Genomic DNA, 12,337 nt, shown 5'->3' with positions numbered 1-12,337 from the left:
GAGCCTGGGTTCAAACTCCATATTCATCTGTTAAAACACCATACTTTTCATCTTAAAAATAGAAGAGAAGGTAAAACACTATGTGAAGATAGAGGCAGAGATTGGAGTGATGTGTCTACAAGCCAAGGAATGCCATGGATTGCCAACAATCATCAGAAGCTAAGAGAGGGGCATAGACAGATCCTCCCTCTGAACTTCCAGGAGGAACCACCAACCCTGCCTATGCCTGGATTTTGAAGTTCTAGTCTCTAGAACTGTGAGAGTATAAATCTCTGTTGTTTTAAGTCACCTAGTTTGTGGTATTTGTTACAGCGGCTCTAGAAAACTAATACATCTAATACTTCTGCTTTGGAACAATAATGGATAGTAAGAGGCCAAAAGAGATGAGAATGGTGATTATTACAAATACTTCTCCCTGCCCTAATTTGGCTCACTGGATAGAGCGTTGGCCAGAGGACTGAAGGGTCCCAGTTGCTATCCTCCTCGGGTGAGGATTAACAAAACACACACCTCAACAAATACTTGTCCCTATCATGCTATTCCCCCCACCCCCACCTCAACCCACTCCCATCACATACTGATTGATGCCCATGTGCACTGAATGCTCATAGATAGAATACCCTGGGACACCAGCATACTTCTGCTCTGCCAGCTGTATGCTTACCAAGAGTCAGTTGTGTTTGTTCCATGCTGTTCTTATTATAATTTTGTACTTTGATTAAATATTATACATAACAGCTGAAAAAAACAGGGAATAATTTTATTAAGGGTTGTATGTTCATTCATCCTCATAATAAACTCATGAAAAAGAATGACCATTATATTCTAAGTCCTGATGAATACTGACTTTTTGTAATTCTAAACTGATCTACAAACGAACTAACCAAATCACTGAACAATTACATCCAATGCGGACATAATACTCATTGTACATCAATATTGTACCCACATGTTTGTCTATATTAACTAGATTAGACTAACACAGCCTAGAAATGGTGAAACCAAGTTTTAAAGTCAAGTATTCTTTTAACTATCAGATACTGCCTCTCCCCTTGGAATGTGTCCATTGCACTAGCTGAACACATTCTTTAATGCAAGAACCTGTAGAAAAGCAGCCATTGCAAAGGAGCACGGCTCTAGGGTAGACCCGGGCCAGGAGGTCCCACCCAGACCACACCTGCCCTCTGTGAGCGACATTTCCCCATCACCTTATGATCATTATTTGCAATTGTCTTTGGACTGCCTGCTTCGATATATTTTTTAAGCGTTTTGCTTCCTTTTCATGACTTTTTTTTCTCTTTTCTGTGGTGCACTTTTGACTCTGGCCCTGACTTCCCAGACCCACGTGTATCCTGTTTATGCACCCCAGGGGCGGGGCAAAGCGGGCGAGCATGCGCAGTAGCGGCCTCAGGCCCGCCCCCTGACCAACGGGATCGCGCTTGTCCTGCCCGAGCATGCGCGGTAGCAGCCTCAGGCCCGCCCCCTGACCAACGGAATCGCGCTTGTCCTGCCCGAGCATGCGCAGTAGCGGCTCAGGCCTGCCCCCAAGAGCGGGATCGCACTTGGCCAGTCCGGCTTGCCGTCTTCGCAGCCATGGCGGCCGCGTCGCTCCCCGCGTGGCGGTGCCTGCAGCCGAGGGCCGGGACCGTGCGTGCCTTCTCCACCGCAGCGTCTCCCACCACTCTCCCCGGGAATCCACGCCCGCGTGAGTGTCTGCCGCGTCGCCTCCGGGCTCTGGGGGAGGTGAGAGGGCGGAATATAGGACCCGTGGAGGCCGCCGCGGTGTCCCTGGCCCTGCCGCCTGGCCCTGGCTCGCCTGGCGGGAAAGCCGTGCCTGTGGGTCTGCCCGCCGTCCGGGTGTCGCCCGGTTCCTAGCCGCGGATTGCTGCGCTGGGGCCATTGCGGACCACGAGCCTGCCCCTCCCTCCCGGGTACCCGCGCTTCGGTGCCGGTCCCGCGGTCGCCGGCACGGGTCTCTAGTGACGGTGCTCGGCAGCGTTTCCAGGGGGTGCTGAACCTCGGTTTTCCCGAGCGTTAAGGGGAACATGTAGCTGCCCCAGGACAAACTGCAGCTCTGAACCCAGGCCTCGCCATGCCGCCAAATGGGATGACCTTCATTCACAGCCATGGAGGTGACCTTCGCTCAGAGAGAGCAGGGGTGCCTGGCGCCGCGCCCGCCCTGGAGGAATCGGTGAAAAGGAATCGAGGACTTTTGTGAACGCCGACTGTTCGGTGTGAGGTGCCTAACAAGAAGCGAGAATGGGGTTCTGTAGGAGCATCGGGGCGGAGCCCGCGGGAGGGGAGGACAGCTCTGTCCAGTGACACCAGGTGCTGCCCGTGCTGCCTCCTGGAAGATCTGTCCTTAACCCTGCTCACAGCCCCGCCGAGGCCACCGTCTCTCGCTTCTGCAACAGTTGCTTTACCATTTCCGCCGTTGCTCCCTGCACTGAATTCTCACAAAGGCCAGAGTGAGGTGTTCAAAACAGTGGTTCTCAACCTTGGCTGCACATTAGAATCACCTGGGAATCTTTTTAAAATCCTGATTTCTGGGCCTCATCCTCCGGAAATTCTGTTTTCTTTGTTACTAATGTTGTGGCCCCACCCAAGAGGTTCTGGGTTGGCAGGAGGTGCTCACTCTTACACCCCTGTCCTTGGTAGCTTGCTTGCCTGCTGCTGCCTTTGTGGCCCCACCCCATAACAAAGAAACAGAATTTCCGGAGGATGAGGCCCAGAAATCAGGATTTTAAAAAGAGTCCCAGGTGATTCTAATGTGCAGCCAAGGTTGAGAACCACTGAAATAGCAAATCTTATCTTGCCACTCCCTTATTCAAAATCTACAAGCAATTCTCATTGCTTTAAGATAAATGATAAATTCCTCACTGTATCCTATTGGCCCTTAATAGTCTTAACATGTCTTTTTTAAAAAAAATATTTATTGATTTTTTTTACAGAGAAGAAGGGAGAGGGATAGAGAGTTAGAAACATCGATGAGAGAGAAACATGGATCAGCCGCCTCCTGCACACCCCCTACTGGGGATATGCCTGCAACCAAGGTACATGCCCTTGGCCGGAATCGAACCTGGGACTCTATCCACTGAGCCAAACCGGTTAGGGCTTAACACGTCTTTTTAATTTTTCATTCATTCTATAAATACTTGATTCCTACTGTGTACTAGGCGATATTCTAGATACCAGGATAGAGCAAAAGTCCTTTACCTCTTGAAGTTTACATACTTTGAGGGAAGTCAGACTATAAATAGATAAACAATGTCAGCACCATGTAAGGTAGTGATTAGTGCTTTGAAGAAAAAGAAAGCAGACTGTTGGGAATGATGAATTGGAGGAGTAGTGACTATAGGGTCGGATAAGGTAGATAGTCTGGAAAGACCTCCCCTCCTTGGGGAAGTGACATTTGAGCAGAGCCCAGAACCATGCTGAGGTGGGGAAAGAGCATTGTTGGCGCTGGGAATTGCTAGTGCAGAGGCCCAGAAGTGAGAATAAGCTTATGGGTGTGGTCAAGGAACAGAGAAAAGGCCAGCGCGGCTGGAGCTAAGTGAGCAAAGGGGAGAGTTCTAGTATAAGAAAGGGGAGTGATGGCCTGATCTTGTAACTGCTTATGGGCATTTGGCTTGGCTTGTATTTTAAGTTGGGGTCACACTGGAAGATGTTAAGCAGGGCAGTGATGTTGTGTGGAGAGCCAACTTCAGGAGGGAAAGAGTGGAACTCAGCAGACCAGTTTGGAAGTTGTAGTACAAATGAGATGATGGTGATTTGGGTTGAGGTAATTGTGGAGTAGGCTGTTATGGTTGAATTTGGGACACATTTTGAAGGTAGAACTAATGGGACTTAATGGTGGATTTGATATGGGGCTTGAGGAACAGTCTCCAGGAAGCATGTTAGATTTTTGTCCTGAATAATTGGATGAATGGCAATACCATGTACAGGGATTGGGAAGACTGAAGAAGAAAATCTAGAGCTCGCCAATGACGTATCTGAGATGTCTATCAAATGTCTCCAGTCTCTTTTCTCAGTGCACTCTCTGTTCTGCTCTGAAGTTTCCACCATATTAAATTTGTTTACTTTGATTTCCATCTTCTCTTTCTCTAGAACACTTTTTCTCACTTGCCGGTTCCCAGGGCTACCTCCTGTTCATCCTTGAGGTTTAGCTTAAAGTCAACTTCTTCAGGGAACTTCTTCCCCAACTATTTGACTAGGTTTGGTCCCCTGCTGTATGTTTCCATTAATATTTATCATTGTTTATTTATTGAAATTACTTGTGAAATAGTTGTCTTATTTTGACAGACTCTCCATTTTGTGGGAGTAAGAACTTTGTTTCTCTTGTTCTTTGCTGCCTTCTTAATTTCTAGTACCCAATATCACTCTAAAACTTTTGAAGGGATGAGGGATATATATCACTGAGGGATGAATAAGAATTTTACATGAATTGAGGTGGGGAGGCCAAAGGGGACAGAAGTCAAGCAGATTGGAGGGAAGCATATTCCAGGCAGAGAACATAAAGTTCAGAAAGACTGAAGGGAAGTTCAGTGTAGTTGTGGGGCCTTGTGAAGGGGAATGAGGCTAGAGATGTGAAGAATGTGGTGTGAGGTTCAGAGTCTGAAGAGTCTTGTGAGCTGTGCTAATCTCACAACTCTTGGTCCTTAGTTTTCTTGGCCGTAAATGACTTCTAGATAAGGATAGTGTTAGTACTCACAGTTCTTGTGAAGAATAACATTAAATGAGGTAATGAAAAGCATTTAGCACAGCATCTAGCATGTGCAGGTGCTCAATAAATAAAACTTATTATTTTAGAATAGCAAAACAGTTATTTAGAGAGGCATACAATAATATTTTAAAAGGTATATAATGTATATAAGTAATCTGCCCTCTTCTACAGTTCTGTGATTTAATTAGGAATGGCTGTGATTTTTGTTATTGTAGCATTGGCAGTTCTAATATGTAATAGAAAAGGAAAAATTTAGCAATTTTCTTTTTTTGTTGTTGTTGGTAGAAAGACCAGAATAATTCCAAATATGAGCAGGTATACTTAAAACTAGAACCTTTCAAACCATTTATCTTTAAAGACACAAAATACTTATTTCTAACTAGATATTTTAACTTGGGGAAGTGAGTTTATTTGACTATGAACCTTAGAATTAATTGAAAGTTTTTCTTTATATGATGATTTCATTTTATATCTTAATAACTGGAATTTTCTTAACTATTTCTGACATTGCATTTTCATTAACACGATTTTAGTCTCAGCTTACACAAAATGGGTTATTGTCTCTTTGTTTGTTACTGAATACTTTAAATTGTATTCAGATCATGGGATCATGATCAGTTGAATAAATCCATGTTATAAAATTCTCTGTAACTATTGTGTTGTCTTTTAGGTACAACAGAAAGAACATCCAGGTCTGAAAGGCCACCAAGAAGAAAGGTGAACAATTAACATATTCTAATATATATTATCTTAATGGTTTCTGAAGTTCTAAAGTGAGGAAGATATTCACAATGAGGCAGGAGGGTACATCCCAAGAAAGGTTCATAAGGGGGTGTTCACTTGGTGACTATCACAGTCTTGACTCTAGTCTTGGTCTGGTCTTTGTCAGTATCCTGAGAATGGATCATCTTTGAGAGATGGACTCACCCACATATTCCCAGGAAATAGGTACCTAAACCAGAATATAGAATTACTTTTGATGATGCTTATAATAGTCATGTAGCCTGGGATATATGCATGAATATTACCAGTTCTGTGGGCATCGCTGTGGAGGAATCCAAATTATAAAGTCACTTGGCATGGAGTCAAAACAAAGGCATATTAGTTGGACATTAAATGGCATCAAATTATAATTGTCTAGAGTAGTCATTTTCATAGGAATATTACCTGCTTCAGGACCTGCTACACTAGTATTGCTTAGGTGGGTGTTGCCAAATTTTGCCTCTTTAAACCATATGCTGGTCATCCCCTTCTGCTGAGTATATTATATACTAGAGGCTCAGTGCACAAAATTTGTACACGGGTAGGGTCCCTAGCGGCTGCCAGCTGGGGCCTGCCTTCATTCCGTGTCGTCCCCTGGTGGTCAGCGCACATCATAGTGAGCAATTGAACTCCCAGTCAGTCAAACTCCTGAGGGGACACTTTGCATATTAGGTTTTACATATATATATATATATATATATATATATATAGAGAGAGAGAGAGAGAGAGAGAGAGAGAGAGAGAGAGAGAGATTGTGATTGACTAAGCTACCATGTAGTTATTCCCTGGGCCTAGAAGGTATATAATTTCTTATGTATTTATTCAGTTAGTTTAACCTTAATTTACTTATTTCCAAGTTCTCAATGTCACCTCATTCTGACTTCCATCAAAGGAGTTTTCAAAATGATTTCAAAATATATTGTTATTCACCTCCTTCATAAATAAAATGTAAAAACTTTGCTAAAAGTCTTTGTAAATACATAAGATAGATATGCTTTAGTGATGGACATTGTATTAAAGGGGATATCCCTCTTGCCCCAGAGAGTTTGAGGAAACAGTACAGAAATATTTAGGTAGATTTGGTATTTTTTCATTTGATTAGCAGCAACTTTGTGGAAGGTCAGATTTTACCTAGGTTGCAATTCTGCTAGTATTTCTCTTAATTGCATGTTTTCTTTTGCTTTAAAATTAAAATATGTGTTTATATTTAAAATATTAAACTGTTTTTTGTTTCTTAGGCACTACCTCCTAGGACAGAGAAAATGGCTGTTGACCAGGACTGGCCTAGTGTCTACCCTGTTGCAGCACCATTTAAACCCTCTGCAGTACCTCTTCCTGTTCGAATGGGTTACCCAGTAAAAATGGGGGTGCCCATGGCAAAGGAGGGAAATTTAGAACTTTTAAAGGTAAGAAGTTACTGATTCATTAGCCAAGACCTCTGTTCAAGTAAATAGTGATCCTCCTCCCACTGCCCTTACACTTCAAGGTTCAGTGTGTAGCAGCTTCTTGTGGGTTTTTTTGTTTTTTAAAAATATGTTTTTATTGATTTTAGAGAGAGAGGAGGGGAGAGGGAGAGAGATAGAAGTATTGATGAGAGAGGAACTTTAGCCTCCCACTGGGGATCAAGCCTACAGCCTGGGCATGTGCCCTGAACAGGAATCAAACCAGTGACCTCTTGGTGCATGGGTCAACTCTCAACCACTGAGCCACACCAGCTGGGCTTGTGTTTGATTTAAAAATTTTTCCTTAGGTAATAATGGATGCTATATTTTGATTTTCTGTGGTAAAAAAAACAAAAAAAACCCTCAAAAGAATCCTAGGCATTTAATGTAACTGCCCTAGCTGGTTTGGCTCGGTGGATAGAGTGTCAGCCCACAGACTGAAGGATCTTGGCTTCAGTTCTGGTCAAGGGTACGTACCTTAGTTGCAGGCTCCAGGCTGGATCCTTGGCCCGAGGTTAGGGTGGGTATGGGAGGCAACCAATGGATGTGTCTCTCTCACATCGATGTTTTTCTCTCTCTGTCTCTCCCCCTCCCTTCCATTCCCTTTTCGGGGGGGAGGTGGTGGTGGGGTGGAACCAGACGCAGGGCTCATGGCTGGCAAGCGCTGCTGCAGCAGGCAACTCAAGCCTCTCCCGGTTCGGACTGATTGGGTGCGAGCACATGGCAGGCACAGTGGGGCCAAGAGGAGCGGGAGCGGCAGGCGACGTTGGACTGTGGGTTTCGGCCCAATTCCTGCAGGCTACCCAGAGAGACCCCACCCGTGCACTGGGCCTCTAGTGATTAAATAATAATCTGTGTCCTTTTAGTTCTATAAGGGAAATATGTACATCTGTAGATTCATGGCAGGAAGAATACTATACAAATGATGCTAATATTTTCGAATGTTGTCATTTTAAAATACTTGGTACTGAATCTATATTTCAAGGAATTTCTTTTTTGTTATTGTTGGTTAATCGTCACCTGAGGATGTTTTTCCCATTGATTTTTAGAGAGTGGAAGGGAGGGGGAGAGATAGAGAGAGAAACATCGATGTGAGACACCTCCGTTGGTTATCTTGTATGTGCCCTGACCTGGGCCGGGGATTGAACCTGAAACGGAGGTACGTGCCCTTGACCAGAATTGAATCCGAGATCCTTCAGTCCACAGGCCAAGACTCTAACCACTGAGCAAAACTGGCTAAGCAGGAATTTATTTCTTGAATTCACAACACCTGTACAATATTGTAAGAAACTGACTCATTTTATTTATGATAAGGTTGTTGAGCTTATAATTTAGTTGTATGAGCAAATTATCTTTTTTCATGTTTTTAAGACAGTTGGCTGATTTATCCTTTAAATTTTTCTACTTTAGATCCCCAATTTTTTGCATTTGACTCCTGTAGCAATTAAAAAGCATTGTGAAGCTCTTAAAGGTAAGTGGTTATTTTGTAACATAATTGACTTTGAACACAATATTAAGAATCAGATTTCTAATGATAAAGGGGTTGATTCATTAAGAGGATACAATGTGTAAATATTTATGCACCCAACATTGGAGCACCTAAATATATAAAGCAATATTAACAGAACTGAAGGGAGAAAGAGACAGCAATACAATAATAGTAGGGGACTTCACTACCCTACTTTCAACAATAGATAGGTCATCCAGACAGAAGAAAATAAGGAAATGTTGGACTTAAACTACACATTAGATCAGGTGGACTTAACATTTATGGAACACACCATTCGACAGCAGCTGAATACACTTTCTCCTCAAATGCACATGAAAAATTCTCCAGAATAGATCATGTTAGGCCACAAAACAAGTCTAAATAACTTAAGAAGACTGAAATCATATCAAGCAACTTCTCTGACCATAGTGGTACGAAACTAGAAATCAATTACAAGAAGAAAACTGGAAAATTCACAGTTACATGGAGATTAAACAACATGCCCTGAACAAACAGTGGGTCAAAGAAGAAATCAAAAGAGAAATGAAAAAATATCTTGAGATAAATGAAAATGGAGACACAACATACCAAGCCTTTTGAGATTTAGTAAAAGCAGTCCTAAGAGGGAAGTTTATAGCAATAAATGCCTAGATTAAGAAACAAGAAAGGTCTCAAACAACCTAACTTTATACCTTAAGGAACTAGAAAAAGAAAGACAAACTAAGCCCAGAGTTAGTAGAAGAAAGGAAATAACAAAGATCAGAGTGGAAATAAATGAAATAGAGACTAAAAAAAAACAATAGAAAAGATAAATGAAACTAAAGCTGGTTTTTTGAAAGGATAAACAAAATACGCAAGCCATAAGCTAGACTCACCAAAAACAAAAGAGAAAGGACTCAAAATAAATATATAAGTGAAAATGGAAACATTTTAACTTATAACAGAACTACAAAGGATCATAAAAGACTACTGTGAATAATTAATTATATACCAACAAATTGGAAAATGTAGAAGAAAGGAATAAATTTCTACAAACGTTTAAACTACCATGAGTCAATCATGATGAAGTAGAATGTCTGAACAGACTGATTACTAGTAGGAAGATTGAATCAGAAATCAAAACCCTTCCAACAAAGAAAAGTCCAGAACCAGATAGCTTCACTGGTGGATTCTAAACATTTATAGAAGAATTAATACCAATTCTTCTCAAACTCTTCCAAAATATAAAACAGATGGGAACACTTTCAAATCCATTTTACAAGGCCAGCATTACCCTGACACCAAATCCAGACAAGAACTCTGCAAGAAAGAAAATTACAAGCCAATATCTCTGATGAACATAGATGCAGAAGTCCTCAACAAAATAGTAGCACACTGAATTCAACAGTACATTAAAAGGATCATACACTGATTTAGTGGGATTTATTCCAGGGATGGAAAGATGGTTCAGCATCTGCAAATCAGTGTGATAACACCACATTAACAAAACAAAGGATAAAAATTATATAATTATTTCAATAGATGCAGGAAAAGCATTTTATTAAATTCAACATCCTTTGATGAGAAAGATTCTCAACAAACTATATACCTCAACATAATGAAGGCACAACTAATATACTCTGTGTAAAAAACTGAAAGCATTTCTTCTAAGATCAGAACAATACAAGGACAAGTTACTTTTATTCAACATAGAAGTTTTAGCCAGAGCATTTAGATAAGAAAAAGAGACATCCAAAACATAAAAGAAGTAAAATTGTCTCTAATTGTAGATTATATGAAATTGTATGTAGAAAACCCTAAAGACTTTGCCCCAAAACTGTTAGGACTAATAAATTCAGTAAAGTCACAGAATACAAAATTAATATACAAAAATCAGTTGTGTTTCTATTAACAGTGAACTGTCAGATAAATTAAGAAAATCCTCATTTACGTAAAAAAAAATACTTAGAAATAAGTTTAATCAAGCAAGTGAAAGATCTATGCACCAAGATGAAAGAAACTGAAGAAGATACAAATAAATGGGAAGATAGTCTGTGCTCATGGATTGGAAGAATTAATATTGTTAAAATGCCCATACTGCCTCTAGATTCAGTGTAATTCCTATAAAAATTCCAATGGCATTTTTCACAGAAATAGAAATAAACAATACTAAAATTTGTGTGGAACCATAAAAGAACCTGAATAACCAAAGCAACCTTAAGAAGAACAATGATTTCAAATTGTATTACAAAGTTGTCGTAATTAAAACAATATGTTTGTTACTGGTATAAAAAAACAGATCATTGGAACAGAATGAAGAGCCCAGAAATAAACCCACTCATGTATGGTCAATTAATTTTTATGCCAGAGGGGCCAAGAATATACAATGGGAAAAGGATAGTCTCTTCAATAAATGATCTTAAGAAAACTGGGTAGCTACATGCAAAGGAATAAAACTGGACCCCTATCTTACACCTACCAAGAAAATCAACTCAAAATGAATTGAAGACTTGAATGTAACACCTGAAACTGTAAACTCCTAGAACCGTGGTCGGCAAACTGCGGCTCGCGAGCCACATGCGGCTCTTTGGCCCCTTCAGTGTGGCTCTTCCACAAAATACCACGCTGTGGGCGCGAACGTACAGTGCGATTGAAACTTCGTGGCCAATGCGAAGAAGTCGGTATTTTGTGGAAGAGCCACACTGAAGGGGCCAAAGAGCCACATGTGGCTCTCGAGCCGTGGTTTGCCGACCACTGTAAGAAAATGGGTTTCGGGGGGAGGGGCAGGGTAAGCTCCTTGATACTGGTTTTGGCATGTTTTTTTGGATTTGACACTGAAAGCAAAGGCTAAAAAAGCAAAAATAAACAAGTGAGACTACATCAAATTATAAAGCTCCTGCAAAGCAAAGAAGACCATCAACAAAATGAAAACGCAGCCTACAAATTGGGAGGAAATATTTGCAAATCATATATCTGATAAGGGATTAATATACCCAAAATATATAGGGAGCTCATACAACTCAGCAAAAAACAAATAACTCAATTTAAAAATGGACAGAGGAACTAAGACGTTTTTCAAAGAGGAGGTACAAATGTTTGAAGTTACATGAAAAGGTGTTTAGCATCACTAATCATCAGGGAAATGCAAATCAAAATACTATGACTTAGCACCTCACACCTGTTGGAATGACTATCAGCAAAAAGACAGAAGAGAGTTTAGTGTTGGCGAGGGAATTATTTTGTCCTGGTGGTGGGAATGTAACTTGGTACAGTGTCTGTGCCAAACAGTATGGAAGTTTCTCAAGGAATTAAAAATAGAACTATCATATGATTCAGCAACCACACTTCTGGGTATTTATTCGAAGGAAATGAAATCACTATCTCAAAGAGATGTCTGCACACCCAGATGCAATGTAGCATTATTCACAAGAGCCAAGATAGAGAAACAACCTAAGTGTCTATCACTCGATTAATGGTTAAAGAATAAAATATATATATTGGAATATTATTCAACTGTGAGAAAGAAGGGCATTCTGTCATTAGTGACAACATGGATGGGCCTTCAGGGCATTATGCTATGTGAAATAAGTCAGGGAAAGACAAATACTGTATAATATCACATTTATGTGTAATTTCTAGAATGGTGGTTTCCATGGGCTGCGGGGCCTAGGGGTTAGAGCAGCCGTGGGCAAACTACGGCCCGTTTGAAATGAATAAAACTAAAAAAAAAAAAGACCGTACCCTTTTATGTAATGATGTTTACTTTGAATTTATATTAGTTCACACAAACACTCCATCCATGCTTTTGTTCCGGCCCTCCGGTCCAGTTTAAGAACCCATTGTTGCCCTCGAGTCAAAAAGTTTGCCCACCCCTGGGTTAGAGGGAAAAGGGAGATACTGTTCAAAGGGTACAGTTTTCCAGTTATAAAATGAATAAGTTTG

The 12,337-nt window shown here is 41.0% G+C and overlaps 1 protein-coding gene across 3 annotated transcripts in view; it reads left to right on the top strand.

Moving 5' to 3' along the window:
• The first annotated feature begins 1,547 nt into the window (after positions 1-1,547).
• Positions 1,548-12,337, top strand: part of MRPS35 (mitochondrial ribosomal protein S35) — a 32,281-nt gene continuing 21,491 nt past the window's right edge. The window contains exons 1-4 of one of the 3 annotated variants that reach the window (XM_006086769.3): positions 1,548-1,705; positions 5,394-5,440; positions 6,724-6,891; positions 8,338-8,398. In XM_006086769.3, coding sequence (XP_006086831.1) covers positions 1,594-1,705; positions 5,394-5,440; positions 6,724-6,891; positions 8,338-8,398 — 388 coding nt within the window. In that variant the 5' untranslated portion in view covers positions 1,548-1,593. Of the gene's footprint in view, positions 1,706-4,151; positions 4,230-5,393; positions 5,441-6,723; positions 6,892-8,337; positions 8,399-12,337 lie in introns of those variants that run through there. The other 2 variants (XM_006086767.3, XM_023752316.1) reach the window with 2 other exon arrangements.

This window comes from Myotis lucifugus, unplaced genomic scaffold (genome assembly GCF_000147115.1).
Source record: "Myotis lucifugus unplaced genomic scaffold, Myoluc2.0 scaffold_30, whole genome shotgun sequence".
Taxonomy (NCBI): domain Eukaryota; kingdom Metazoa; phylum Chordata; class Mammalia; order Chiroptera; family Vespertilionidae; genus Myotis; species Myotis lucifugus.
This window is presented reverse-complemented; position numbering and strand designations above follow the sequence as displayed.